We start from the raw sequence: 26,988 nt of genomic DNA, 5'->3' as shown, positions 1-26,988 counted from the left end.
CTATTACTTACACTTGTGACAGCTAATATCAAATTCCCCTCCAATCCTCCCTCAATATGGATTAGAAAAAGACACAAAGTCAGGAGTTGAGTGGCTTGGAGTATGTCAAGGTTCAAACAGTCATCCCCCACCTTAGGATTCCAGAGGCCTCTGGAATTGCTGATGTGATTTTTTGGTCACTTGAAGACCTCACTTGGTGAGGCTGGAGAACTCTGACTCCCCACACCTGAACTTGCCAGTCAGATAAGGAGGTATAGAGAAGCTAAGAGCCTTTGCAGCCTGAAAATCAGCATTATGTTGTGTTGTTCAGTCATGTCTAAACTCCTTGGAATGAGCTTATTTATTATTTTTTTTCTTATTATTATTATTTCTTATTATTATTTTCTTGGCAAAGCACAAGAATGGTTTGCCATTTCCTTCTCCAGCTCATTTTACAGGTGGGGAAACTGAGGCAAACAGGAATAAGTGACTTGCCCAGAGTCACACAGCTAGTCAGTGTCTAAGACCCCATATGAGCTCTGGTCTTCTTTCTCCATTGTGCTGTCTTATTGCATTATGTTAAGGCTTTTTGTTAACTGTTCAATGATTTATAAGTCATAAAATTAGAGTGATTTACATAGATATCATATGTCTTTTACTAGACTCTAAAGACCTTAATAATGGAGACTGTTTCTTATGTAAAATTTTTATTTCCCCAACCATTTAGTAGTGTCTATACACAGTAGACCCAATAAATGATTGTTTTAACATCTTTCCTATAGTCTTTGAGGTGGGTAAACTATGAATTAAATATTAATTCATTCTTTGATTTAATGAATGAATGAAAACGCTCATTAACCATTACTCTATGCAAAGAAGTCTGCTAATTGAAACTTGTTAAAGACCTTAGTTTAAAAGGACCAAAATCTTCCACTGCATCTAAGGCCATCTCCAGTGGTCCTGATACATATCTGGTCACTAGAACCAGATGGCTCTGGAGGAGAAAGTGAGGCAGGTGATCTTGCATAGCCTCCCTCACTTAAATTCAATTCACTTGTGTGTCATAGCATCTCCTCCCTGATGCCATGGTCCTCCTTGAGAACAAGAATAGTCAGTCCAAAATCACAATGGAAGGTGCATCTAGGAGACACAATGACTAGAGCACCAGCCCTGAAGTTAGGAGGACCTGAGTTCAAAGTTGGCCTCAGACACTTAACACTTCCTAGCTGTGTGACACTGACCAAGTCACTTAACCCCAACTGCTTCAGCAAAAACAAAAACAAAATCACAATGGGAGAAGTTCCCTTGAAATTTGGAGAGTGAGAAGTACTCTTTCAACCACTATTTTCCTTCTCATCACTTGCCAACCAGAGACCACGGAATGTGGTTTTAGCAGGGAAAAAAAGAGATGAAGATAAATTGATGGTACTCCACATAGCCACAATTAGACTAAGTAGTAAATAACGCCCTGGGCTTAGAGTCAGGAGAATTTGAGCTCAAATCTGGCATCTATGTAACCCTAGGCAAGTTACTCAGCCACGGTCTCCAGAAGTACATAATAGGAATAATAACAACACCTAAATTTCAGGATTGTTGTGAAAATCCAAAGTGATGTTATTTGTTAAAAACTTAGCACAATGCCTAGAACACATTACATAAATGTGTGTTTCCTAATCTTTCTTCCTCCCCAATTATTCCAGGATTTTTACAGATATTATTATTGAAGCCAGAGATGCTGAGCCTCCTTTTGCCTCTGCACTTTGGAAGAAATTTTCCTAGAGATGTGTTATGAAACGTGATTTATGTATTAGACCAACCTTTAACTGAACTCAATGCATTTCAAGTTCTAACCAACCAAACTAAAAAAAAGGATATAACTTTTCATACAGTCACTGCCTATGAAATGATAAAAATGAGTAACATAGAAAGGGCAACGGAAGGCTCATGGAAGTTGTGAGTAAGCTACAACTCAGAAGCTACAAAGTGGTGAATGTATGGGATAACATGAACAAATAAGAGTTTGCCATCTACATCACTGAAAGATCTTCTTAAATATATGTGGTTACAAATTCATTTTCATGAATTGCTCATTTGAGTAACTTTTTAAACATCAAGTACTGATTTTATATATATATATACATATGTGTGTGTGTGCGCTTTATCATTTGTGCGAGTCCTTCCACTTTAACCCTTCAATAGATTTGTGACAATGTAATAAGACATTTTCTCCAATGAAACCCATCCAAGACCTTACATTGAGCTCTTCCTCCTATAAATGCTCCAGGGAAGATAAATCAAACTTTCAGAAAGCCTTTCCTTAGGTGCTTTAACATTCATTAGGTACTAGGTCTTGATCTGGTCTGCTTTAAATCTTGCTCATATTCTTTATTAATGATACTTCATCTTTCAATTAACTTTATACACCAACCTCAATTTAAGGTTTCAATTCAATGAGAAATGTTTAATGGATACCTACTATGTGCAGCACAGACTAGAATAGATGTAAAATTTAAAAAAAAATTCAACCCAGATCATCCCCTGTTAAAAAATTGTGGTTTTCCTTCTTAATAGCATAATTATATTTGATGCAAAATTACATTTCTTGTCATTTCAAATGGGGATAAACTAGTAAACAGGTCGCAGGGAAGGGGGGCAGCACAAAGTGATTAGATTGAAAAGGAGATATTTCTGATTTCCTATTAGAAGCCATTTTTGTTCTTCATCCTGTGAAAAGGTACCCTCCAAGGACATTCCTGTCATAATAATGAATGAGTGAAAAAAGCTCTTATTAAGTGCTTACAATATAAAAACTCTTGAGTAAGCATGGAAGATACAAAGGGATATTATGTTGCCTCCAACCCTCAAGATGAAGAGCTGCAGAATAAGCATAGATTTAGCAAGATGGAACCTAAGAAGTAAGATTCTGGCACAAGAAGACATTATCAAATGCATTTTTTTTTTTTTTTTTGGTCACTTGAGAAGGTTCAATTTAGAATGAGGTGAGGTTTGAAATGAATGATGTAAAGATAAAACAGGGAAAGAGACTGAAAGATAAAACAGGGAAAGGGACTGAATTTATAACTTCAATAATATGATGGGATTCCTACCAATTCAATTCCTACCAAATCTGCAAATTGCCTAAAATAACAATAATAGCATTTTTAGATTTGCAAAGAACTTCAGAAATATTATGTTATTTTAATCTCATTTAAACTGAGATCTTCCTGATTCTTGATCCTGCCACCTAGCTACTTTATAATAATAGACTTGAACAGCATTTTGTAAATATAATCTCATTTTGGTTTAACAAAATCCCTAGGAGGTAGGTTCTATTATTATTGTCAAATTAGAGATGAGGAAACTGAGATAGATAGAAATTAAATGGTTGACTTAAAAAAGTTATTTGTCAAGGATCTCACAACTATTAAATGTCTTGAAGACATAACTGAACTAAGATCTTCTTGACTCCGGCTCCAATGCACTATCTGGTACAACTCTGGGCAATAGTACTTGCAATATTGGTTATCAAAGTGTGGTTATTTGGATTCTTGGGAAAACCAGAGACATTTACAGGGGTCAAAATCATTTTCATGACAATACTAAGACAATATAAAATAGTCCTCTTTTTTCCAATTACATAACTGTATGAGACCAGACTTTCTTCATATTTGACAACTGAAATAGCATACTGCAACAGATTAAATGCAGAAACAGAAATTAGTATCCAGCTATCTTCTATTAAGTTAGACATTAATTTATTAAAAATATTTTTTAAAATCACTTCTCACTAATTTTTGATTTGAAAAATATACTAATACATAATGGAGCTATTATTTTAATAAATTAGCAAATATTTCAGAATAAAATCCATTTAAATTTTGGATATGGTAAAAAAAATGATACAATAAATCCCATACACAAAAACTTTCAATAATTTTTAAGGTTATAAAGAGGTCCTGATATCAAAGTTTGAGAAGTTATAGCCTTTGGCACTAAGAGGTTAGATGATGTGCCCATAACCTCAGGACTAGCAGTTGTCAGAAAATCTGAATTCAGATCTTCCTGCCTTTAAAGCAGGGTTTCATTCCATCATGCCTCCCTCATTGCTTCTTGAAAGATAAAAGGGAAGCTAGGTGGTACAAGGAATAGGGCACCAGCCCTGAGATCAGGAGGACCTGAGTTAAAATCTGAACTCAGACACTTAACACTTCCTCCATGGGTGACCCTGGGCAAGTCACTTGACCCCCAATTGCCTCAGCCCCCCCCCCATATATATATATATATATATATATATATATATATATATATATATATATATATATATATATATATATATATATAAATGCTTTAATGCACTAAAGAGAAACACATTTGTCTAAATTAAAATAAATTATTTCTAAGTGGGGAAAAAAGGACATAAAGAAACTAACATGTCCTAATTATCCCAGAAGGAGCAAATAAAACCACAAACAGGTTTTTTGAGGACTTCATTTGGAAGACTTTTGCTTTTCTTGGATAGCAAAGAAGCTCTGCTCTTTTATCTTCTTAGGAGATAGTCTTCCTGGCAGTCTAGTAATGTTCTGTTCTTCATTTGTATTTTTCTCACTACTTTCTCGTAAAAAGAGCAAATATCAATCCATCTCCCTCTCCTTTTTACTCTTTCTGCTATTAAGTGGTTAACAAAGTTGACCTTATGCTAAGGTAACTCTAATTGGATTTAAGAGAGGGAATCCACTTCCATCTCATTTATAGAGTTCTCATTTCTAATAACTTTAAAATTACTGTTAAAAATTATATTGTTCATTCAAAGATATTATCCTGAAAGATTTTAAATTTTGTTCTGAGGTAGGAATTTTCCTTAATGTCCACATACTCCCTGATATGAATTAAATTTTCTCTAGTTGCCTCCTTATTTATACTATATTCTATCTCTTTCATTCCCCCTCAAATTTTTCTCCATTCATCAAGCATCATTTTCATTTGATACACTGTAAGAACTTAATAAATGCTTTTTGACTGATTGTTAAGAACTGAAACTACTTGAGATAAAAAGAGAAGTGATCCATATCAGTTTCTGGTGGAAAGAAGTGAGCTCTCTTTGTCACCAAATTCAATATAAGACCATTAGGATAACATTCTACTAAAAGTATATTTGTTCTATTGCTTGGAACAAATCAGTGGTTATAGAATCATGCGATTAGGGATCACAGGAATCTTTAAAATCTATCTTTTACAATCTCCTCAATTAACAGATGAAGAAACTGAGGATAAATGACTTCACAATACAAGAGATTATAAATAATAGAGACATGATTTGAATTAGTTCCCAAAACACACTCATGAGATATATAGCATGTGGACAGATAATTAGAGTACAAATACTTTAGAAAAGTATAAAACAGAGTATTATGTGAGACTTGGTGGGAATGCAAAAAGAAATGAGAGGCTTTTCCCAAAAAAGGTATAAGAAAAAGGTTCACAAAAGAAACAATTGCCAGTTTAATTGGGTTTTAAAAGACAGACAAAACTCCAACAGGTTGAAAAAAAAATTACAAAGGCTGAAGGAAGCAAAGGAGCAAAAGTACATATTCTGTGAGTTGAAAAGGAGCTCAGTGGATGTCTAGTCTAACTCATACATGAAATTAATCCCCACTATAACATCTCTAACAATTGGCATAAAGAAATGAAATCACAGAGTTATTTGGAGATGTAGAGTAGTCCAGTTTAGCTTCAGAGTATATAGGGATTGTGGTTTGTCCTTGATTTCAAAAAGGATCAATGACATCAAGAGAATCTTATCTTGACTTGGAAGTAAATTGGATTTAAGTGAATGCAAAGTCATCAGTCTCACTCTCTTCTCTAGTCATTGGAGTCTAGAGACAAGATATAAGACAAGGTCACTGGAGATAACCCAGAAAATGGTGGGAAATTTTGGCCTTTTAAAACTAAGGTCTTTCCCAGATTTCTGTCTGAAGCAACACCCATGCACAGGGACAAGAAAAGGGACATAAACACAGAAAGATAACAATGGCTTTCAGAATTGTTGAGGATCTCGAATGCCAGGTAAAAGAATGCAAACTTTACTCAGTCTTCAAAGGAAATCCTAATGAAGATTTCTGATTGTAAGACTTACATGATTAGAATCATATATAAAGATTATTCTGACCATTTCATTAAGGATAGATTTTGAAAGAGGGAGGAAGCAATGTAGGTGGGAAGACCTGTTAGAAAATTTCAAAATTTTTAAAAAAAGAGTCACAATATGATTTTTTTCCAAAGGAACACATCAGTGATGAGATCATGCTCCTGGTACTATCCTCCATATGCTTCTTCCTAGGAGTTTCACAGCTTGTTATTTGCCACTACTGCAAAGTGCCATATTTTTGCCAAAACATTCAGGAGTACAAAGTTGAAATAAGTGCTAATTAAAATCAACACATGAGATTGGTGCTGGAGAGAACAAATAAGCTCAAATAGCAATAAGAAAGCTAACTAGGTAATTAGGAGAAGAAACAGAATAATCTTAGTACATAATGGAAAGGTAGCATCAGTAAGAAAAAAATTTTCCTGCCATGTTTATGTTCAAAATATGTAGAAATTTTGATGTAACCAGGTGAATTTTGCCTTTAATTTAATTTCAGATAGGAAATTTTATGCTGCCTTTATTTTCCTAACATTCTGGCTACTCAAAGCCTAAAATAATCTGCTCTCTTCTATCTCCATTACAGAAATCTTAATTCCTCTCAGTAGTAATAATAATCAGGACCCACCAACTTAACCTTCCTAAAACATAACTGTCTTCTATTATATTCTCTCAGAACTCTGCACTCAACTAGCAAAATCTTATAGAAAATCAAATCAGATTAACCTAAAATATGGTCATGAGATCATAGATTTAAAACTGGAAGGGTGCTGTATTTATTAATAAAAATGCAAAGATTCTGAGGGACACATAAGTTGTACAAGGTCACACAAGCAGAAAAAGAGCAGACTGAAAATTCCAATCCAAGTCTTCTGAATGTAAATCTTTTACTTCAATAGTAGCTCCTATCCCAGAGAAATGTACACTTCAACAATTTCCCAAATACTTGATGTGTAAATTAGTAAATAGTAATGTGGTATTCTAACTCCTTTTTATTTTGGAGTATACTCAAAATATAATATCAAATATATTATATTTGATATAAAAATATATTATATCAAAATATATTTGGAGTGTATTATAGAAAAGGAGAGGATAGGGTGAAGACTGCATTTTATGAAAATATGTATGTCTCAAGTTGAACCCTGAATCCATCACTTCCCTGTCAGAAAGAGGTAGACAGCATGCTTTACTTTATCATTATTCCTTTAGAATCATGGCTGGTCACTATATTGATCTTAGTTCTTAAGTCTTTTAAAAGTTGCTTGTATTTACAATCTTCTTACTATATAAATTGTTCTCCTGGCTCTGTTCACTTCACTCTCCTTCAGTTTTATTCTTCCCAGATTTCTCTGAAACTGCTTCTTTCTTCATTTCTTAAAACATAATAGCATACAATTACATAAATTTATTCAGTCATTCCCCAACTGATGAGCATGACCTTCATTTCTGTTTGTTTACCTCAACAAAGAAATGCAAAAAACATTTTTGTACATGTGAGTCCTTTGCCTCTTTCTTTGATTTTAAGGGGTTATAGGCTTCATAATATGTAACTAGTTCAAAGGATATAGGCAGTTTAGTGTCACTGGGAACATAGTTCAAAGCTGCTCTCCAAAATGGCTAATCAAATTTATATTGGTTCACCAACAGTGAGTATACTTAATATGCCAGTTTTCTCTCAGTTCCTGCAACATTGTCTTTTGTTTGGTCAAATTTGCCAATTTTATGGATATGAGGAGCCTAGAAATTGTTTTAATTTGTATTATCTCTAGTCCCTTGTGATTTGGATTTTTTCATATGGTTATGAATAGATAGAATTTTTTTCCTTTGCAAAGTATTTATTTAGATGTTTTAACCATTTGTTAACTGGAGAAAAACTCTTCATAAATTTGAATCAATTTATTATATAAATAGGAAACAAGCCCTTTATTGACGGATTTTTTAGAGAATTACTATGACCCTTAATCAATCTATTATGCAAACCAATGGGCTTCATTATTTTCAAGCATAAAGCAAGGATAAAGGTTGAACCAGATAGTATTTAAGGGTTCCTTTCAACATTATGGCCTTTGAAATTATTAAGTTCCAAGTGGTGGAAACTATTTGAAACAAATTGTTAAGCTGTGTCTAAAGCAACATGAACTTAACTATTAGAATTCATACTGAGCTGTGTGGTCAGAGAAGTTTAACAGGAAGGAAGGAAGACCGCTTACAAGGTGTGTGATTTTGTTCTTTGAGGGGCACCCCAAAAATTACTATTTTCTCCACTGTGTTAACAAAATTGTTTCAGAATACACTACTATAAAACTTTTTTTATTTTATATCTTATATTGTACCCTATTAAACATTACTGTAAATATTAACCAAGTTGTTACTTTAAAGAGTTCACATCCAACACCTGAGCAGGCTTATGAGAGCAAGAACATATAGAAAAAAAGTCATAAACTAAAATAAGTCTTCTTAACCTGACTTCTATAGACAGATCTTAGAGTCCTTGAAATTAAAATGGAAGAAAAAATTCCTTCCACATTTTTACTAATTTCTAACTGAAATTTAAGATTGCTTTGAACTACTTAAAATATTCTAAGAAGAGGTCCAGAAGCTTTATGAGACTGCTAAAAGGGTACATGACCCTAAAAAAGTCAGAACCCCTGTTTTAAAATCTAGCACGAGGAAATCAGAAGAGCCACAAAAAATGCGGACAGAGATGGGCCAATAAGGCTAAAGAAAAACTTTCCTATGTAAATAAAAACATCCTGAAAAATAAATGTCTGACTAGAGAGTTATCGTGAGACTACTCCTGAATCAGACTGCTTCATCAAGACATAGAAATGCATTTGCTATGCAGAAAATTCAAGAAAATGAGGCTCGTATTTCTTGCCATCTAGTATGCTGATTGATTTAAATAAGATTATGGAAAGAACAATTTATTTTCCATTGACCTTTCTATTTAAAAGAAAAGGTTGCATCATGATTACATGATATTCTGCAATCATCTGAAAAAAGTTCAATATCTGTTTCTTGTCCAACTCTGGAGCAAGGAGAATTCCAATTTTACAGAAAAAACCTCTCTTCTGCTCTTAAAATGACCAATTGGAGAACTACATACTTATCTATCCCTATGCCTATTCGAATGCTAATAGTACAATTGAAAATAAAGGAAAATAACAATTCAAAAACTAGTATATTGGAAAAAACCACAAAAACTTAGGGTTTATATATTCTGTGTCAGGTTTTTGGTACAAGTAGGACTCATTATTCAAGATGTCAGCTACAATTCTTTTATGACCACTGAAGAGAGCTAACTAACATAAGTTGAAATTAGGATTTATAATAAAGAAAACACTTTTACTCTTGGATTTTCCTGATCTGAAAACCTCTACTCAGTTTTCTAATTTATTCCAACTGTTAAAACACCCACCCACCCACATATACACAAAACCACAACTGTCTTATTCTGGGAGAATAAGCAGCTGAAGGTAAAAAAGAGAAAAGAAAACAAAGGAATGGTCTTTTTTAAAAAAAATTCCTCACTTGCCACTTATGGATTTCAGTCATTTCATTCCCTAAACTGTTGTTTTTGGTAGTGAATCCCCATCCTTATTATGGGAGAGGGAAAAAAAGGATGAAGTGACAGTAGCGCTAGAGAAATTTCATTTCCATCATTAAAGCCAGACAAGAGTTGCATCAGAATAGCACAGCCCAGACAATTACTGAGCTGATGAAGTGACATGCTGAAAAATTCTCTCTCCATATTTTTTCCAACTCTCAAATGAGTCTGCCCAGAGACTGAGCTGTGGAATTTTAGTAACAGCTGGTTACATACCACTCTAGAATATGTTTTTCATATTAACCAAACACATCAGTATGTCTCTTGATGAGAAGATTTTTGTTGCTTTTGTGAAGGAAATACCAATTATTTTTAGCAACTGAAGGAAACAATGAACAGTTGCAAGAGTCACTGAAGCCAGAAGTAAACAGTATTGTAAACAATGATTTCCAATAATAGTAGAACTATATAAATTCAGTAAAACGGTATTTTCCAAAAAGGTTACAACTCTCTGGAAACATTTTTACAGCCTTTAAGCTTTCATTCTTGAAAGACTACTAATTGTTAGATCAAAACAGATTATTACAGACAATCCTAGCTAGCTTTTATGTCATCTCTACTTGTTCCGTCATCTTATAACAATTTCAGATACAACAGCACCCACAGCTGCACCTATTCTATTTCCATAAAGAGAATTTCAATAGTAGCTTTCAGATGCTTGTTTTGAAAATACTGTCAATTAGTTAAGAGTTTAACCTTCATTTCAGTTTTATTCTTTATCTGCAGGAAATGAAAATCACCTACTAAATTATCTGCAAATTCCTGTAACTTTTCTGAATCTTAGCTTTTGACATGTAGACCAATGTAGTGAAATCTGTGCTTTTCAGGAGGGTCATGGGACCACCGGTGCCTAAAATTTCTGAAGTTCATCAGAAGTACATTGGAGCAGCTCTAATGTTTTGTTAAATTTTCAGTGTGAAAATTTACATCTCTAAAACTGGATCAGAGATTAATTTTTTTTTCTATTGGTAATTTAGTATTAAGAAAGTATTAACAATGCAGAATTAAATTTAACTACATATACTATCTTCCCCCCACACTTCTAGATGGTTGTTATACCTGAAAAGCCATTTTTTTTCAAAGAGAAATACTTCATGTTGAACAGAAAAATCTAAACTATACTAATCTTTGTGGTTATAAATTAGGATGTGCATAAAATAATTTCATACCTTTAAGATCACTCATGAAATGAAATGAAATATAATTCATAATCTATTAACCTACTTCTCCATGAGAATTAAGCTCCTAATAGTTTGAGTTCCTGTTATATATTTTACAAATAGTATCTCATTTAATCCTCACTACATCTCAAAGAAGGAAGTAATATTATTTATCCCAAAACAGTTGATTAACTGAGGTAGAAGTTAAATGACTTGTCCAGGATCACATAGCTAGCAAGTGTCTCAAGCCAAATTTGAACACATTTTCCTGAGTCTATTTCTGCATTCTTTCTACTTCTCCACCTAAGCTGCAAATATATCATATACAATGACTATAAGAAGTCATCCCTAAGATGTTATTTCTAACCACCTCGTCACCCACTTACCTCCAGGAAAGTCCATAACACTTTGGTAAATCTTAAAATGCTTTATAAATGTTAGTTGTTATACATATTTAAACTCTCTATTAAAATCAATCAAAAGGAGAGAGCAGAGATTCTTAATCTGAGTTCAATGATTAAAAAAAGATTTTGAAACTGTAATTAATTGTAATCCTATATGTTTCATTTAATTCTCTTAAAGGCTGGAGTAGAATCTATTATGCTTCAGGTGAAGTAAAAAAAGCAGGGGTAGCCATGCTTATTTCAGATCAAGCAAAAGCAAAAATTGATCTAATTGAAAGAGATAAGGAAGGAAACATTTTATTCCTTTAAAAACATGGTTTCTGAGAAGGGTTCCATGACATTTGCAAACAAACAAACAAAAAAAAATTAAGAACCCCTTTTGAGAAAAGGGAAAAAAAATAGAGAAAGGGAGAAGTAACAATTAATAACATGATTGAAAGAAAAAAGTAGTGTTCCAAATCACTATTGATCAGAGAAATGCAAATTAAGACAACTCTGAGATATCACTACACACCTATCAGTTTGTCTAAGATGATAAGAAAAGATACTGATGAATTTTGGAGGAGATGCTGGAAAACTGGGACACTGATGCATTGTTGGTGGAGTTGTGAATGAATCCAACCATTCTGGAGAGTAATTTGGAACTATGCCCAAAAAGTTATCAAACTGTGCATACCCTTTGATCCAGCAGTGCTACTACTAGGCTTATACCCCAAAGAGATCTTAAAGAAGGGAAAGGGACCTATATGTATCAAAATATTTGTGGCAGCCCTCTTTGTAGTAATTAGAAACTGCCCATCAGTTGGAGAATGGCTGGGTAAATTGTGGAATATGAATATTATGGAATATTATTGTTCTGTAAGAAATGGCCAGCAGGATGATTTCAGGGAGTCCTGGAGAGAGTGACATGAAGTGATGCTAAGTGAAATGAGCAGAACTAGGAGATCATTATACACTTGAACAACAATACTATATGAGGATAAATTCTGATGGAAGTGAATGTCTTTGGCAATGAGAAGATCCAATTCAGTTCCAGTTGATCAATGATGAACAGAACCAGCTACACCCAGAGAAAGAACACTGGGAAATAAATATGGACTAGTTGCATTTTTGCTTTTCTTCCTAGGTTATTTTTACCTTTCTGAATTTGAATTTTTCTTGTGCAATAAGAGAACTGTACAAATATGTAAACATATATTGTATTTAAGATATGCTTTAACATGTTTAACATATGAGACTGCCTGCCATCTAGGGGAGGGGGTGCAGGGAAGGAAAGGAAAAATTGGAACAAAAGTGATTTGCAAGGGACAATGTTGAAAAATTACCTATGCATATGTTCTGTCAATAAAAATCTATAATAAAAAAGAAAGAAGCAAAAAAGGAGGAAAAAAGAGGGGGAAGAAATGAACAGCAGAGGCAGACAGTTAGAAAGGAAGACTGAATGATGTAAGGAAAAGGGGAAATATGGAGATGCTCTTTAGGATCTAAGGTTAGGGTGTCAGTTTGAAGTAAGCTATCTTCCTACCTTCACCCACCTTCCAGCTATTCATTCCCTGGAGCAGCCAATATCTGAGGAAAGTGTTCAAGTGCCAAGACTATATTTTGGAACTTTAATTAGCTGTCCAAAACTCTAAGTCCTAAAACTAGGAAATAGGTTTTCAGCTTTTATTTTCAGGTCTCAAAGACTGAAAATTTTTAAAAGGTTTATATTCTTATGGAATTCAGAAGGTTTTATAAAGGTACTAAGAAACTCTTTAGAGGTGTCAATTTTCTAGCCAACCTCTAAAAATTCCTTTGATATTCAAAAGCTGTCAGACTGTCTTATCTTCCTCATTGAAAAAGATTAGATTGCTGGTTCTTCCAGAAAATTGCACTTATTTAATTATTTTGTACCTTCAGTCTGCACTATCCTATAGACCTAAATCCAGCCTTTTTTTTTTTTTTTAAAGCATTTACTTCCTTAATAAGAATAACATGTAAGCACATATTCATGCTCTCATATGCTGCAGATGTGTTGTATGGGGTAACATCTCCTATTATATATATACACAAAAGAACTGAATAAACACCTCTTCTCAAATTTTCATTTTAATGAAATACCAGGAGATAAATTGTACCCAAAACTAGACCGCATTTCTATTTGTCTTTTTACAGAAGAAACTAAACCAAGATATTGACATTATTTTTCCATACCAAAGATTTAGGTTGTTTTACTTTTGTCTTTAATGCTATAATTCATTCTATTGTTTTAGAATGCACTATTTACAGTTCTAATTCTATTCAATAAATATATACAAAATGCTTGGGGCACCATGACTGAACAGATTAAAAAAAAAAATCCTAGAACCCATACCAAATTCCCAATCCTCAAACTAAGGATATTTTTCATATGTCTAAAAAAAACAAACAAACAAAAACCAGGCCATCTCTTTTGCTTCTTCCCTTTACCTACCAGGCATAATAATATTGGAAAAACCCAGCTTCCTGGTAATGGACACCCCATGAGTAAATACTGATGAGTACTCTCTTCTGATTTGTTCAATATCTCCATGCAGGAGTTGAAGAGAAACAGCTAATCCTAGAATAAAACAAAAAGAACAAAATCAAAATTGTAGCAGCAGTATAACATGGAACTGTGATGTTAGAAAAGATTAAGTTCAAGTTTCTTCTTTCAAAATAAAAATTTAAAAGTTTCTTTGAAAAGTTATAACTTCCAATTGCAAGACATCAAAAAATGTATTTGTTTATAAGCAAGAAATCAAGATAATGAAAGAATGCTGAAAAACCGAACAGGTAGTAGGCAATGAGCCAACTATAGTATAAAACTAACACCCTTTGAAACTAATTCACAGAGATTTAGTAGCTGACATATTCAAAGGAATTAATTTAAAGGAATTTTAGAAGATGGTTCTGTGCATAGCCAATTTCTAAAATCCCCAGATCAAGGAGAACATATTACAGGCAACATGGGAAAAAATTCAAATATGATGGAGACACAACTAGAATCATACAATGCCCAGCACTGGCTACATCAAAAGATCACATGAAAAAATGTTCTTGGAACACTATATAGAGCAAAAGAACTAAGGTTGTGACCAAAAATATCATATTCAGCAAAAGTAAGCATAATCCTAAACAACAACAACAACAACAAAGTGAACATTAAATGAATTGCCACACTTTCAGGATTTTGTTGCAAAAAGATCTGAACAAAATGGAAAATTTGACATATGAGATACAAAAGAAATATAAGATAAATGTCAAAAACTCATTTCAAGGGATTCAATAAGGACAAACTGCTTATGTTTTACACTTGGAAATGTAAACCATATGTATAAAGTTATCATTAATAATTGAGTAGTTAGAAAGACTTTAGTAGAGCTAAGTATGTGTAAGTCTAAAAAGCATAATTATGTAGAAAAAGGTAAAAAGACTAATTATATTATAGTAATGAGATGTGAGAACAAGAACTGAGAGAGGAATTAGATGGGAGAAGAGGACTCATAGTTCTGGAATTCTATTTACATAGGGAATGAGTTAAAGAGGGAATGTTAACATATATAACTTGAAGCATGTATTCAGGAATAAAAGGGGGAGGAAAAAACAAAAGTGAAGTATAGAAGGTATATAGATTAAACAGAAATGGGATAAGGTATTAATGAGAATGGAATGAAGAGGGAATGTAAAGATGGAGGGAGAGGAAAACAGAAAGACTTTCAAGGGTAGAATAGGTTAAATAATAAGGAAAGGTAGAAGATAAAAGTAAAGCAGATGAGTCAGCAGGAATAGGAAATGAGATATATACAAACATAACGATCAGGAATGGAATTTATTAGAAAAAATGCTGAGTACCAATCATTGATCTCAAAGTTAAAGTAAAATAGATTTAACTAAAAAAGGAAAATAAGGAAACTACGCTTTATGTTAGTCATATTAATCAATACTGTTTTAGACTATTTAAAATAACTAGATAGTTTAAGGTTGTAATATTGCTGTGGTGTAGGAAATGAGTAGGAAGATTTAGAAAAAATACAGCAAGACGACTTAGGAAAGATGATGTTATCTATCTTCAGAAAAACAGAGAACAAATAAGAAAAGTAGAACCTTACACAGATGTATATGAATATATTATATGATTATAGATATTTATATATGTACCCATGTATATTTATAAATATATCCAGGTTAAATCGTACCCTTGTGGGAGGCAAGGAGAAAGAATGAGAAAAAAAAGTATAAAGTAAAAAGTGCATAGCAGAGAACAAAAGAAAACTCACAAGCAAAGAAAAAAAAAATGGATATCTCTGAACATGAGTAGTATTTATTATATAGAATTTCTTGAAATGGAAATTTGTTTCATATTTTGAGTCCTCTCATATTCTGCTATGCACATGGTAATTTTTTCTTTTTTTTCTATTTTCTATTTAAGTTTTAAACAACTGTAATTTTAAAAAATGGTTCTGTAACACCAACGAAGAAAAAAACAACACATAATTTTATTGCATCTATATGTAGATGGCAACACTGGAAAAACCATTGGAATGACCTTAAGATAATGAGAATCAGAATACAGCCTGATCCCACCTATGTCATTTTCTATTTTATCTTGAACAAAAGATAACCAAAGTTTTCTTTTCCTAATCTGAAAAATGGAAATAATAAGTCTCAGTTATTCGATTCAGAGATTTCTTGAGAACATATGTAAGCTTTATAAGTTGTAAATGTTTCACAAAGTTAAGTTGCTATCCAAAGATTACCAGAATGTCAAAAAGAAGTAGATAGCCCTAACCTACCCTTATGAACCAATACTTCTATTCCCTGCCACAACATTCCTAAGAAGTGGTCATTCAGTGTATATCCTATATCCCAAGGTTTGCCATCTGGGGGAAGGGAAATTCTAAAAAGGGAGAAAAAAATTTAACTTAAAATCTTGTTTAAAATGGTTGTTGAAAACTCTTTTTACATGTAATTGGAAAAGATAAAATACTACTAAAAAAAAAAAGGCAGTGGTATAACTTCATCTTTTGAGACCATCAATTACAGACAAGTTTCACACAAGCAGTCTTTCTCAGTTGTTGGCAAATTTTCCTTGACATTAAACCCAAATTTGTAACATAACAACTTTCATCGACTGCTCTTGGTTCTATTATTTTCAAAGATGTTCTTTCTGTCTCTCTCTGTTTCCTTCTGAACTTCTGTCAGTTCTCTTCTAATTTCCAGCAATCTATGACTTCTTGGAGGGTAATTACTAATTAAAAAAAAAAAAATCTTTGTATTCCCAGAATCAGCACAGTGTCTGGCACATAATTGGTACTTAATAAATGCTTGTTAACTTATTGACTTTTTCGCATTTAAAAAAATGCTTCAATGATACTTTTTCTTTTCTTCTTTTCTGTGATTCTGTGGCTAATTTTGCTGTTGTTTTTTTGTCACATCTGACTGTGCGTGACTACTTTGGGTTTTTCTTAGCAAAAATATTGGAGTGGTTTGCCATTTCTTTCTCCAGCTTATTTTATAAATGAGTAAACTAAGTCAAACAGGGTTAAGTTACTTGCCCAGCTTCACATAGATACTTAGAGTCTGAGGCTAGCTTTGAGATTGTGAGGTCTTATTGACTCCAGGTACTCCACTCTACTCACTCAGTCACCTATCTACCCTTTCTATTGCTAGTAAGTCAAACATAGAAAGAAAAACATCCTTATACCAAATAAATAAATTTAAGAATGGTAAAATCCATATATTTGTCTTCTTCAAGTGTTTTTTTCTATATTTTAAATCCATCATTTGTCTTCAGTAACATGCTATCTCTTTTCTGGAGTACTGGTTGCTCACCATCTTGATCAAAATTCCTAAGTCTTTCAGAGTTGTTTTTCTTCATATGTTGTTTAAATTGTTCTGGTTCTTCTCACTTTCCTCTGTTTCACTTCAGAGCTGTGGAACTCTTTGTCCATTTTAAATACCTCATCATGAGATCAGTCAATCCTTTCTTCCCATGCTGGTATCTGTTATTCCTTTTCTTTCTTTCTTTTTTTTTTTAAACAAGTTCAAACTTCTCTAGAAAACAACAGCCCAAGTTTATGAAAACCATAATTCTAGCAGTGTGATTGTGAGGCATGAAATACATCAGTCTCCAAACAATGAAAAATAAATATAACACAGAGAGCAATGCAGTGACTTGTGAAGGCTGTGAACAGGCTATGGCATATAACCAATATGGAATATCAAAAAGAATGTTAAAAAGAAAAGGGAACTTAGATAGGATAGGGACAAATCTGTAAGGTGATCTTTTATTTTATAATTGTGCCAGAAAGGAAAGAATGGCAATATTTATTATGAAAGGTTCTGGAAATTCAAATGAAAGTCTTACAAAGTCACCTCACAAGTGTCATTTTCAAGTGGTCCAACTACTCCAGAAGAAGAGCTGGGTGACAGAGAAACCTAGTCAGGCAAAATTAGAGAACCCTAAATGTTTGCCTTCAATCTTACTGAGGCTTTTCTATGCCATCAGATTCACTTTCACAAAATGAAATTACAATACAATATATAACAACAACAAAATGAATTTGCTTAATCAAAGACATGGCCACTAAACTGTTCAAGATGCACAAGATCCCTTTCAAACAACAACAAAAAATGCTATTTAAGTAATATTTTTGAATACCACTAAATCATTGTTGCCACAACTAAAATTTTGATTAACCAGAACAAAATAACTATTTGATGTTAATAAGGAAAAGTTCCCCTAAATCTCTTACAAATTTTACAATTTCAGCACTTTCATGAATAATAGGTCTATTTCAAGACAGAAATGGTTTATGAAGTTGACAATCTTCTTATTCATTCCTTAATCCAGTTTTTCCCTCCCTTGGTGACTATATGTATTCCCACAGTTTAACTATCACCCTTCTATGGATAATTTCTAAATCTGTATCAATAGATAGTTCTGCCCTCTCTAAATCTCTAGTACCACATTTTCAGCTATGTAGACAATTGAACTAGATATTCTGTTGCTTTCTCAAACTCAGTGTCTAAAATTCCCTTTGTCCTCTGCACCAAACAAGGCAGATAATCCTTTTCATTTCCTTATTTATGTTAATAGTACTAAGTATTCTTTTAAGCTCCAAATGAGAGGGTCATATGATAATCTTTACTTTCCCTAGAAAATTTCTCTGAGTTCTTTAATCTACCTTCCTTTCCTAGGAGAATGAGCTCAACCAATGTTATTAGCCTGTAGCTCTAGTTCTCTATTTGAATAGAGAAGAATATTATATAAAGTTGATCAGGGCAGTATCCTGAGACACTAAATGAGGGAGGTACATCTTCCAATAAAGAGCATAGTTATGTAGATTGGCACCTCACTGAGAGGATTAAGGATTTCTCCTAAATTCTTAAAGCTTGTAAGGATATTTGCATATCATTGAACATAAGTGGCTAAATTTCTGCAGTGGGAGACAAATTATGGTTCCAAATTTCCCTTTTGTTCTTATTCTACTGCAAAAACTTTCCCTTTTTTTTGAAGAACTAACAAATTAAGCACAGTAGATGGCAGCAGAGCTAAGAGCAGACCTAGTTATGGAGGTGGGGCAGGGAGCCAATGCAGCTAATAATGGTAAAGAGAGGAAAGTGGTAAATCCTTTCTACAATGTGACTCTCAGAAAAGATTGAGAAATAAGTCCAGCCTCTTAACTATAGTAGAGAAGAATTTCTGAACAATGTAAAATTTCTTCAAAGTTTGGGAATCCTTCCTTTAAGGGAGAGGGTCAACTCAGAAGAAATGAAAGAGAATTTTATCAATTTCTTATGGGGTACTAAGAGTTATTTACATTGTTTTGTATTTTTCCTGGTGTAAAATAAAGGCTGTCTTATTTTTGGTATTCACTGTTACCTTGAGTATTGAAATGGGAGCTGGAACCTTTTAACCACATCTATAGAGATGTATACATCAACTATGTCCTGAAGTTCCAAAAGAAATATTTGGATAGATGCTTATGGGTTATAAGTCATAGGATCATACTTAGGAATCAAATAGAGAGACAGATTTCCTTCCTTTTCCCTTCTCCATTCTAATAAAGAACAATATATTTCCAATGCATATTCAGGTGTTTAATAAACTGGTAATTTTTGTATAGAAACTAAGGCTCTTCTTTCTAAGGTTATTCTTTTAGAGGCTTTTTATGGAGTCCTATTCTTAGAGTAAACAAAGTAGCTAATTCAGCATTGTTTAGAGTTAGCAGCAAAATTAATTTTTGAATACATCAGCAACTCTGTTACCAATAAACTCAATAACAAAAAGTAGAGCATTTGCACCAGTACATAAATGAAATCTAGTGCCTACTATTATGTGCTATTATTAAGCTTGCTATTTATGAAGCTTTGTACATGACCATTTCTTTCTTTTTCTCTATTTCATGTTTTATTAAAAACTCAACATTGAACACATTAATATGAACTAACCAAACTTGCTCAGTGACTGCAAATTAATTTAAACATAATCATAACCTTAATTTTGTTTCTATAAGCCTCCAAGAGAATTTTCTACAGGGCCATATTTTGCAGGAGCCATTAAAATACACAAAATGAAATACCTGTAGTTTAACTAAAGGTCCAAAAGGGTCCAAAGATTCTCCACATGCTTCATATATGATTTTCAGGGTCTCAAAAGCATCAATGTATTAAATCAAACTCATTAAAATTTCATATGCAACAATAGTTATTGCATGATCTTTGGAAATAACGATATGGGACTTTAGAGATTAATACGAAAAAAGTAATTTTTTAAAAAAGAATGAGGATAAAATAACATTCAATTGACATATGTGCATGAATATGTGATGGAGCTGGTGAAAGCAGTAGCCACAGTGAGCTCTAGGGGCCATGCTCAATTACATTTTCCATAGTGAATAATAAATGTCTGAAAAAGAAGTTGACCTTGGGTTGTTTTGACTGCATGGAAATAGAAATCTATACACCAGATCACCTAATAGTAAACAATGAGATTTATCTTCCTTTAAGAGAGTTCTGACTTTGGGTACAGATTATACAAGTTCCCCCATTCCCCAAGCTAAATATTCTTATTTCCTTCAACTAGTCCTCCTAAATCATGGAAACAAAGGCTTTTCACCATTTTTGATGCTTTCTTTTAGATTTTTCTCCAACTCATCAACTGATTCCTAAATCATGGTTCCCCAAATTAAACACAGTATGGTGTGACTCTGACAGAATATACTAAGGCTATCACCTTCTGAAAGATAGATCCCTAATATGGGATGTCCCAAAAGTCTTAATATAACTAGCCAATAATGCTGCCTAAAACTGCTCTCAGACTTTCAGGACATGGACTTATATAATATGATAATATGGAATTATCTTCTTGTGATTCATACTAGTCTTATTCCTGGAAGTTATGTTTTGTTTTGTTTTGTTTTTTTTATTAATATAATGATTATTCTTTGTACCAATGAAATAAAGGAAATATGATGATATGGAGGCAGCTAGCTAGATGGCTGAGCCCAAAGTCAAGCAGAGTTTAAATCTGGCCTCACACACTCATTAGCTGTGTGACTCTGAGCCAGTCATTAATCTGTCTGCCTTAGTTGCCTTAACTGTGAAATAGAGATAATAAAAGTACATACCTTGCAAGATCATTGTGAGGATTGAATCACATAATATTTGTAAAAGCACCTGGTATGTTTATTCCCTCTCTACCCCATTCTTCCTTCCCTTCCCCAGGGGGAAAAAAATTTAGAGGCTTAATTTTCTTAGATCACCATAATTACCAAAAAACAAACAAAAAAGCTTATTGGAGGTAGCTAGATAGCACAGTAGATAGAGCACCAGTCATGGAAACAGGAGGACCTTAGTTCAAATCAAACATTTAACACTTACTATGTGAATGTGGGCAAGTCATTTAATCCAATAGCATCGAAAAAAAAAAAATAAAAATTAAGTGCTTAAATAAGTTAAACAGGCTCCCATATTCATATTCCACTTACAATCTAGGTCATGGGACCTATTCAAAACCTCTTTTAAAAACAAACTCTTTTTACTAAGAAAGATAAGTAAATAGAGGATAAAAAGTACAGTAAGCACCTAAGATTTATTTGACAAAAGTTCCTTTGCCAGCAGCACAATAAAGGCTCCCAGAAGGAAAATATAATAGTAATGACTCCTAGACATAATTCCCTATAAACATTTAAAATTACAGCTTTCATTCATTAAGTACAAAGAAAACTCTCTGACTATGTATTTATTCTGATGTAGACTTTTTTTTTTTAGCATCACACTTATTGAAGCCAAGTTTTAAATAGCTGCCCTGAGCTTATAAACACCCAGAATTAAAGTACACAATCCCAAGTCACAAACAAAAAGCATAAAACAGTCAAAATGTTTACCTCACTGATGTAATTCAAATCAGAAGAGAATCTTCATGAAAATAAAGAGAAAACACATGTAAAGTAGCTTAGTGTGTTACTTATAAATCCCAATTAAGATCTCTCTCTTCTTCTCTCCTCTCTCCTCTCTCCTCTCTCCTCTCTCCTCTCTCCTCTCTCCTCTCTCCTCTCTCCTCTCTCCTCTCTCCTCTCTCCTCTCTCCTCTCTCTCTCCTCTCTCCTCTCTCCTCTCTCCTCTCTCCTCTCTCCTCTCTCCTCTCTCCTCTCTCCTCTCTCCTCTCTCCTCTCTCCTCTCTCCCTCTCTCCCTCTCTCCCTCTCTCCCTCTCTCCCTCTCTCCCTCTCTCCCTCTCTCCCTCTCTCCCTCTCTCCCTCTCTCCCTCTCTCCCTCTCTCCCTCTCTCCCTCTCTCCCTCTCTCCCTCTCTCCCTCTCTCCTCTCTCTCTCTCTCTCTCTCTCTCTCTCTCTCTCTCTCTCTCTCTCTCTCTCTCTCTCTCTCTCTCTCTCTCTCTCTCTCTCTCTCTCTTTCCAGGAAGCCTTATCCAAAGTCTCTTAAGTGTCTTTATTGTTAGGTGATTAATAAATGTTGATTGATTAATTGATGTCCTATACATACTAAAAATTATCACATGAGGGATTTTTGTCCCCTTTGATCTCATTATTTCATAGAAGACTTGAAAAGGAAATCTTTTCAACAACTACACTTCAGATGACAGATTTTAGGAGTTTCAGTGTCAGACACTGAGATGGTAAGTTAACTTGTCCAGGCTCATCTAGACAATTTAGGCCATGGTAGAGTATGAAACCACATTATCTAGATTCTAAGGCTAATTATCCAATACATTACATACTAATTAAACTTAATGATTACAACCAACAGTTGTCATTGAGTGATCTATGTAAAACAAAGGAAAAATAGTTTTGAATCACATACTTATTTTTCTTATTTTCCCCAATAATAGATTTTTTTCATAAAGTACGATAACTAAGACAAAAAATGATCTTTACTCTCTACTTTTAGTATTTTATAAAGTCTTGTGATAATCTGAAGAATATATTTTTTAAAAAAAAGAAAAATCATACTGTTCTTCTAAGTACCAATTACAGTCAAATATAGAAACCTAAATTAAAGGGCAACCAAACTTACACAATTCATTCAAGAGGCAACTAGAATTTATTTCAGAATTGTGGAAAAACTGAGAACCAGAGAGAGCCAAGGAGGCAAGGGTGGGGATAAAGGAGAGAGAGAGAGACAGAGTGAGAAGAGAGTCAATAAAGGAAGGAGAGGGATGAAGAAGGGAGGGAAAGAGAGAGAGGGAGGGAGAAGAAAAGAGGGAACAAAGAAGGGAGGAGGGAAGAGGGAAGAAAGAAAGGGATAACCATAAGTGTACATGAGAAATATAGAATATGTTCAATAAAGAAAAAAAATGTTTTAATTCTGGCCAAGAAATATAAAATAAAAAAAAAAAGAAAAAAGAAACCAGTCATATAATTTCTTTTGGTATTTTAAGAATAGGACAAAGAGAGTATGAGGTGGTATGAGTATATAAGACTCTACTTAGTTTGTTTTTGATCTTTGAGGTTTGTTGATCACTATCTCAAACAGAAGTTGCTATATCATTAACTCAATTTCCAGAAAAGTTATCATGTAGACCCTACAATGTTACCACAAAATAATATGTTTTTTTAGGTATATGATTTTTTTATTATTACCAGTGTACCACTATGTCCTGCTGGTAGCAATTCAAATTACAAGGAATTTCCTGAAATAGGTCACATTTATGAAGTACTAGATTTTTGTTCGTTTAATAAAAAAAGAACTAAACAACTCAATCTATATAAAAATGCCCTCTTACTAAACTAAAATAACTAAAAAATTCATCTATTACTAAAAAGGAGGAATATATAGATTATATATATATATATTACATATATATATTTACACACACATATGAGACATGAGAATAAGTAAGTTTCTCAACATGTCAGAAATATCTGAAAACTTCATAAATGTTTTAGAATTAATAAGAAAATCAGAAGACTGGGGGATTTTTGTAAATAATTAGTCTTAAAAATATTTTAGCACATCATTTTCTCCCGTGTATCAAAATTCGAAACTGAAGAAGACCTTGACAATCACAATTACTCTGACCAAACTTCTAGATAAGAAAATTGGAAAGTCACACAGGTAGTTATTGGCAGGGTCAGAATCTGAACTCAGCAGAGGTTTTTTATACTCTAAAATGAGTGTCCTCTAGTACTTGTGATGAAAGATTCTTCTCTTTGACATTTCACTAAAGAATTATAGGAGATTCTCATGTGTCCCAGTAGTTTTCTAAATGTTAATGGAGCTACAAAATGTTTGGGATAGTTTTTCTTTATTTGTAACTCTAACAAAGCGGAGAAAGAAACCTATGTACATACATGTGTATATATGTACAAGTACCTGTACATATATGCATGTATATGTACCAGAATAAATGGAGAAACTGGACGCATCTAATCAGTAATTTTTGTTGGGGTATTTTTTTTCTTTATAAATGGAGAGTTCATGCCTGATAGGCATAGATTTGATATTTTAAAATGCAGTTACATTCTGTGAATAGAAAAGAATCCTGAATGTACTCCAAAAATGACTGACATGTATTTACTGATGAGTAAATATATAAATTATAAAATGGTGAGAACCAATTTCTCAAACAAATCATCTTAAATTCAACATTTCTAAAACCAGAGACTATTATAATTCTTCCAAATCTAGTTCTCAAACCAGTGTAAAAGAGAAGTTTCTGCAATTCAGTTTCTTTAAAATAAGAGATTTGAACCTACAAGGTGTCTTTTAGCTCTAACTCAGTGGTCCTATGAAACCAATGATCACTTTTAAAAAATAACTACTTTTTACTAATTTTGTTGTCAAGCATCTCTCCTATCACCACTCTCCACCAAAAAGATAACAATGGCTAATTTTTGGATCTTAGAAAAATAGAGTTACAACTAGAAGTCATCTCAGAAGTCATCAGGCCAACCTCCTCAATTTATAGTTAAAGAAATAGAGACTTACAAAAATGAGGTCACACCATGAATACTACCATTTATTAATGAATAAAACACATTCTTTTAAAGGCATCTCTGGTAACTTTTTCATCTTCATGTATTTTATCAATGTGTGTGAGAGAGATTATTTATTCATCCCATATAGATTTATGGTTCTCTTTATATTAACTCTTCAACCCTAAGAGACCCACAACCCACAAGTGGTAAACCCTACCTAACTGATTTTTTTAATAAATTTCCTTCTTTTCTTTATACCCCAAATCTAATAAGACACTAAGATTTTTCAATTCCCCCAGAAAATTTTCTGAGTCCCTTCTTTAGTCTTCTTGCTGCTGTTTCCTTAATTCTAGGCCTATCAATCAAACAAGCATTTATTAACAGCTTACTACATGCCAGGTATTTTCTAGATATTAGAGATACTTGGAGTCAGGAAGACATGAGTTTAAATACTATGTTGGAGAATTATTAGAAGAGTGATCCTGGACAAGCTAGTTAATCTGAACCAGCCTCAGTTTCCCCATCTGTAAAAACTGAAATAACCAAAATGTCTTAACTCATATAGGATTATATGAAATAATATGTGGTACATTTTATAAACCTTGAGGTATTACATAAATAATAATAATAATTATTATCAACATCAATAATAATTGGTGAGACAAAAAATAAAGAAAAAAGAATAAATAGAAATAAACATGAGGTAACTAAGTACAACATGGGGAGGAATGGCATTATTAACTTTAGGAATCAAGAAAGGCTTGTACTCAGGTACATTAAATAAATTAGAGATACAAAGTAGAGTTTAATCAATACTTCCTGACTAGTGGTACAAAAGCAAAATATCAGGCAGCATATCTCAAAGGAAAGAACACTGAAACTGTAATTTGTTTCATTGGGCATTTGTCTACTTTTGATTCCTTATTCATAACATTTCTACCTTTTGTTCCTTACTCATATTTCTCATTGTCATTCCCTTGCTCAGTTCTGTCCCCCATGCCTAAAATACAGTCTCTCTGCACTTCCACCTCCTAGAATCCCTACTTTTACAAATCCCTATTTTACAAAAGGCTCATTTCCTAGAAGATGCTTTTCCTCATCTATTTCACCTGCTAGTTCTCATCCCCAAACCAGAAATTACCTTTTGCTTTCTCTATCTTTTGCCTTTGCAAGGATACCTTGGCACTTATCTGCTTCAAAACTCAATGAATTCAATACTCAAAACATTTCAACAAGAAAAGAATGCTTCAGCACTTAACTCTTGCTCAGCTTGGTTGCTACACTTGGTAGCTGTCTTGGCTGAGTAGCAGGGATGTGAGGTTGGCCAGGCAACCTGTTCGGGCCAGCTGCTGCTATTGCCCTTGGCCATGGACAGCTCCTCCCCACATATGCATAGACCTATTAGGTTGGAGCTGAGGTGAGGGGTGGAGGGAGGAGGGTATAAAAATAAGTCTGGGGCAGTTATTGCAAGGTGGCTGAAGAACAGTCTCCCAGCTCCCCAAATATAGTACCAGAAGGGGCAGGCAGCATTTGGCAGGCTCAGCAGGAGGAGAAGGAATAGGAGCAGGAGTAGCTGTGTGGTACAAGCAGCAGTGGAGCCCAGGAGGAGGTGGCAGCAGTTGGGGAGGATCCAGAACACTGGGCATACCTGAGCCCCTGGGGGCAGCCAGAGCTCTGGGCAGTGCAAGGCACCAGACCATAACTTTCAGATCTAGGCCCTTCTCTCCCCCAAAGAAGCTTGGACAGCATGGCGTATAGGGAGAATAAAAAGATATTAGTTCCTCTCAAAATGTGAGTTGGGTCAAGAGGAGAGGAACCAAGCCAGGTTTCTCCACAGTCATTCCTTTGGGGGATTAGGTGGGGAAAAATAATTAGCCTACAGATTGAAGATGCACTCCTGATGGGAAAAATTCATTTGGTACCTATCATTTTCATGCCTTCTGATAGCAATTAATGATGAATACCACTGTACCGACAGGTGTTTGTGCTGTTTTCCAAAGAGAATACAAGCTCCTTGAGGGCTAGAACTATTTTATTTTTGTTTTTACATCACCTTACCAGCACCTAAGAGTAGCATGCCTGTCACACGGGCATTTAATAAATGTTTGCTTACTGATAAGTATGGGACCTTAAGCAAATCCTTTAACTTGTGATCGTGATTTTATTATCTGTGAAATGGAGATGATACCTAATATCTCTCCTTCAAAAGCTTAATGTGATAATGTAAGTGGGAAGAAATTAGGACTTCTACAGCA

The 26,988-nt window shown here is 33.7% G+C and overlaps 1 protein-coding gene across 3 annotated transcripts in view; it reads right to left on the bottom strand.

Moving 5' to 3' along the window:
• The window catches only part of DOCK4 (dedicator of cytokinesis 4), a 498,642-nt gene that overhangs the window by 179,949 nt on the left and 291,705 nt on the right, over window positions 1-26,988 (bottom strand). For all 3 annotated transcript variants that reach the window (XM_074268282.1, XM_074268284.1, XM_074268283.1), the window contains exon 13: window positions 13,748-13,873. In XM_074268282.1, coding sequence (XP_074124383.1) covers window positions 13,748-13,873 — 126 coding nt within the window. The remainder of the gene's footprint in view (window positions 1-13,747; window positions 13,874-26,988) is intronic.

Source organism: Sminthopsis crassicaudata, chromosome 5 (genome assembly GCF_048593235.1).
Source record: "Sminthopsis crassicaudata isolate SCR6 chromosome 5, ASM4859323v1, whole genome shotgun sequence".
Lineage (NCBI taxonomy): Eukaryota > Metazoa > Chordata > Mammalia > Dasyuromorphia > Dasyuridae > Sminthopsis > Sminthopsis crassicaudata.
This window is presented reverse-complemented; position numbering and strand designations above follow the sequence as displayed.